Source organism: Lupinus angustifolius, chromosome LG20 (assembly GCF_001865875.1).
Source record: "Lupinus angustifolius cultivar Tanjil chromosome LG20, LupAngTanjil_v1.0, whole genome shotgun sequence".
Classification (NCBI taxonomy): Eukaryota; Viridiplantae; Streptophyta; class Magnoliopsida; order Fabales; family Fabaceae; genus Lupinus; species Lupinus angustifolius.
The window spans coordinates 13,683,781-13,686,337 of record NC_032028.1 but is presented as its reverse complement, the minus strand read 5'-3'; the positions used below and the strand labels follow the sequence as shown (position 1 = coordinate 13,686,337).

The 2,557-nt window shown below is 34.4% G+C and overlaps 1 protein-coding gene across 1 annotated transcript; it reads right to left on the bottom strand.

Annotated features, from left to right (window-relative positions):
* Positions 675 to 1,780, bottom strand: LOC109335720 (dof zinc finger protein DOF3.5-like). The gene has a single exon (XM_019571869.1). The coding sequence runs from the start codon at positions 1,604 to 1,606 to the stop codon at positions 731 to 733; it is 876 nt and encodes a 291-aa protein (XP_019427414.1). The 5' UTR covers positions 1,607 to 1,780; the 3' UTR covers positions 675 to 730.

Genomic DNA, 2,557 nt, shown 5'->3' with positions numbered 1-2,557 from the left:
ATCTATGTAGTACAAATATTATCTTTAAAATTATAATTTTAGCAAGGCTATAAAATCATTAGTGTTGTAGTGTCACCCTTGTAGTGCATGTTGTTTGAAAGCAAGGAATTGTTTGTAGTAAGACTAAGAGTGATGCCTACAAAAGAAATTGCATATTTCTGAATATTTGCAAATCCAAATTTATTAAAGGTTTTAAAAATATTGGTTTAACATGTGTATTCATTATGACAATTTTGTAATTTTGATACTCTCTATAATTCTCGCTACAGTATAACGGCATATTCTCACCATTATTATAAAAACGTTACAATAGAAACTTGTTCTAATCATATAAGATATAACCCTAGTAGACGAATTCTAACTTGACAGGATGAAGAACTTCCTTGATTGGTAAAACCAGGAAACTATAAAACTAAACTGATGTATACATTAAGTGTTTAAAGTGTACTCTCAGCAGCAAGATTGTGATTTCGGTAGTCTCCATAAGGATTGCTACAACATTTCCCACAATTGCGGTAAAAACAACTAATTGCAACCAAAAATGCAATATAAAAGTGTTCATCAAGAGAAAAGTTTAGCAGTATAATGTTACTATAGATTCAAAAATGTATTTGTTTACAAAACTAATTTTTTAGTAATAACTATATCCATTTTATACATAACAATAAGTATGTATAACAAGCAAAAATAAGGAACAGTGAAGAGATATATCAATCAACCATATTTTTTATCAAGGCTTGGGAAAAGAAGGATCCATTTCCAAATTGAAGGGGCTCCAATTATTGACGAGCAAGTTTGCATCATCATGAGCTTCAGATTGAAAAAGTGAAGGTTGGGTGGCTCGAGAGGCATGGTTTAGCATCATCTCAGAATTGGACCACATCATATCATGTAACACTTCCTCTTCACCTGGCAATGGAGGCAACTCAAAATTGAGAGCATCATGATGAATATTACATTGCTCAATTGTAGCTTCTTGATGAATCTGCATAGAGTTGAACCCACTAAAGTACAGTGAGTTATTACCATCACAAAAACGGGATCCTGTGGATGATTGTTCTGGAAGATTCAAACATCCAATAAGACCAAGTTCTTGAGGCAAAATAGTACTTGGGCCAATTTCTGTGTTAGATAATAGCCTTGAATTTTCTTGAGAATGATCAAAAACTGCATGAATTTGATCATGATTCTCATCTACCCCAGCACCCGAATCTGGCTTTTGAGTGAGGAAATTTGCATAAACTACTGCAAGATCAATATTTGGTCCACTTACCATTGAGGAGCTAGAATATGAAGTCATTCTAGGATCATAAGAATGACCAACTGGGTTCTTGGTAGCATCACCACCACAGGGTGAATTTTTGAAAGCAAGACCGTCAATGGATTGTCTTAAGTTCTTATTACCTCTTCTGTTTTTCCGGCATCCGCCGCCGACCGGAACATTCCGGAGTGATCCTCCTTTGGTCCAGTACCTTCTGCAGCCTTTGCAAAAATACCTTGGTTGAGTTAAGCTGTAGTTATTGTAATAGCAAAACTTTGTGTTGGAAGAACCACACCTAGGGCAATTTGGTGATATCTCCGTATTAATCTTCCACCCACTCTCCATAATTAGCCTCTTCCTGCATCTGAGTCAAAAAATGTAAATGTTCCTCTCTCTTTGTGCATGAGAGATAAAGTGTGTGCATTTGAGTAAGAGAGAGATAAAGGGAGAAGGTTTGAAATGCATATGACTATAATTGTTATAAGTGGAATGAGTTGAAGTTTGAGTTCCCAAAGCACATTGAGTGTTGAGGTTATGTTTGTTTAGCAATGCACATGAGGTCATGGATTTTATGATCTCTTGGAAATGTGTGTGCACTCATGCGCATGAGCATATGCATGGGGTAAGTATAAGTAAGCCTTGTAGTGTGTCACTGCATCGTAGGCTAATATAGGATATTGCTGTTTACCATACGTGGCATGATGGAATTGGTAGAGATGAGGGTGATTGGGGAAGCATAGCCCTCGGTTGTACCATTTCAGGTTTCTTTCAAATGCAGACAAACTAGATTTGAGAATCACAACCCCACGAAAGGGTATGCTAACCACAAATTGGTGGTTGTTATTTAAAAAACCTACCTAAATTGGGAAAATAAGGGTTTTGGTTAAAAAAATTAATTAATAAAAGTAAAAATAAAATAAGAGTAAAAGATGAAGAGTTTGAATTGACGTTATATACTTTACTATTCAACTTTTAGTATCTAATATATAATGACATAATAAAAATAATTATTTCTATGAATTTCTTCTCTCTTCTTCTTATCTATTTACCAATTCCTTGCATAAAGAGATCAATGATTTAATTAACCAATTCTCAATCCCTTGAAAAACTAATCAATCCATCTTAATAAATTGGATGTTATAATGACTAGTTCAATTAACTTCATTCCTAGAATTAACTTGTTACTAGATGGCATGCTCTAGGTCTAGTTTAAATATGGAATTCTCATGACACATACTCAAACCTTAAATCATGCATTAGATTGTAATACCAAATAAGCACTAGAAGCAAAAGTGG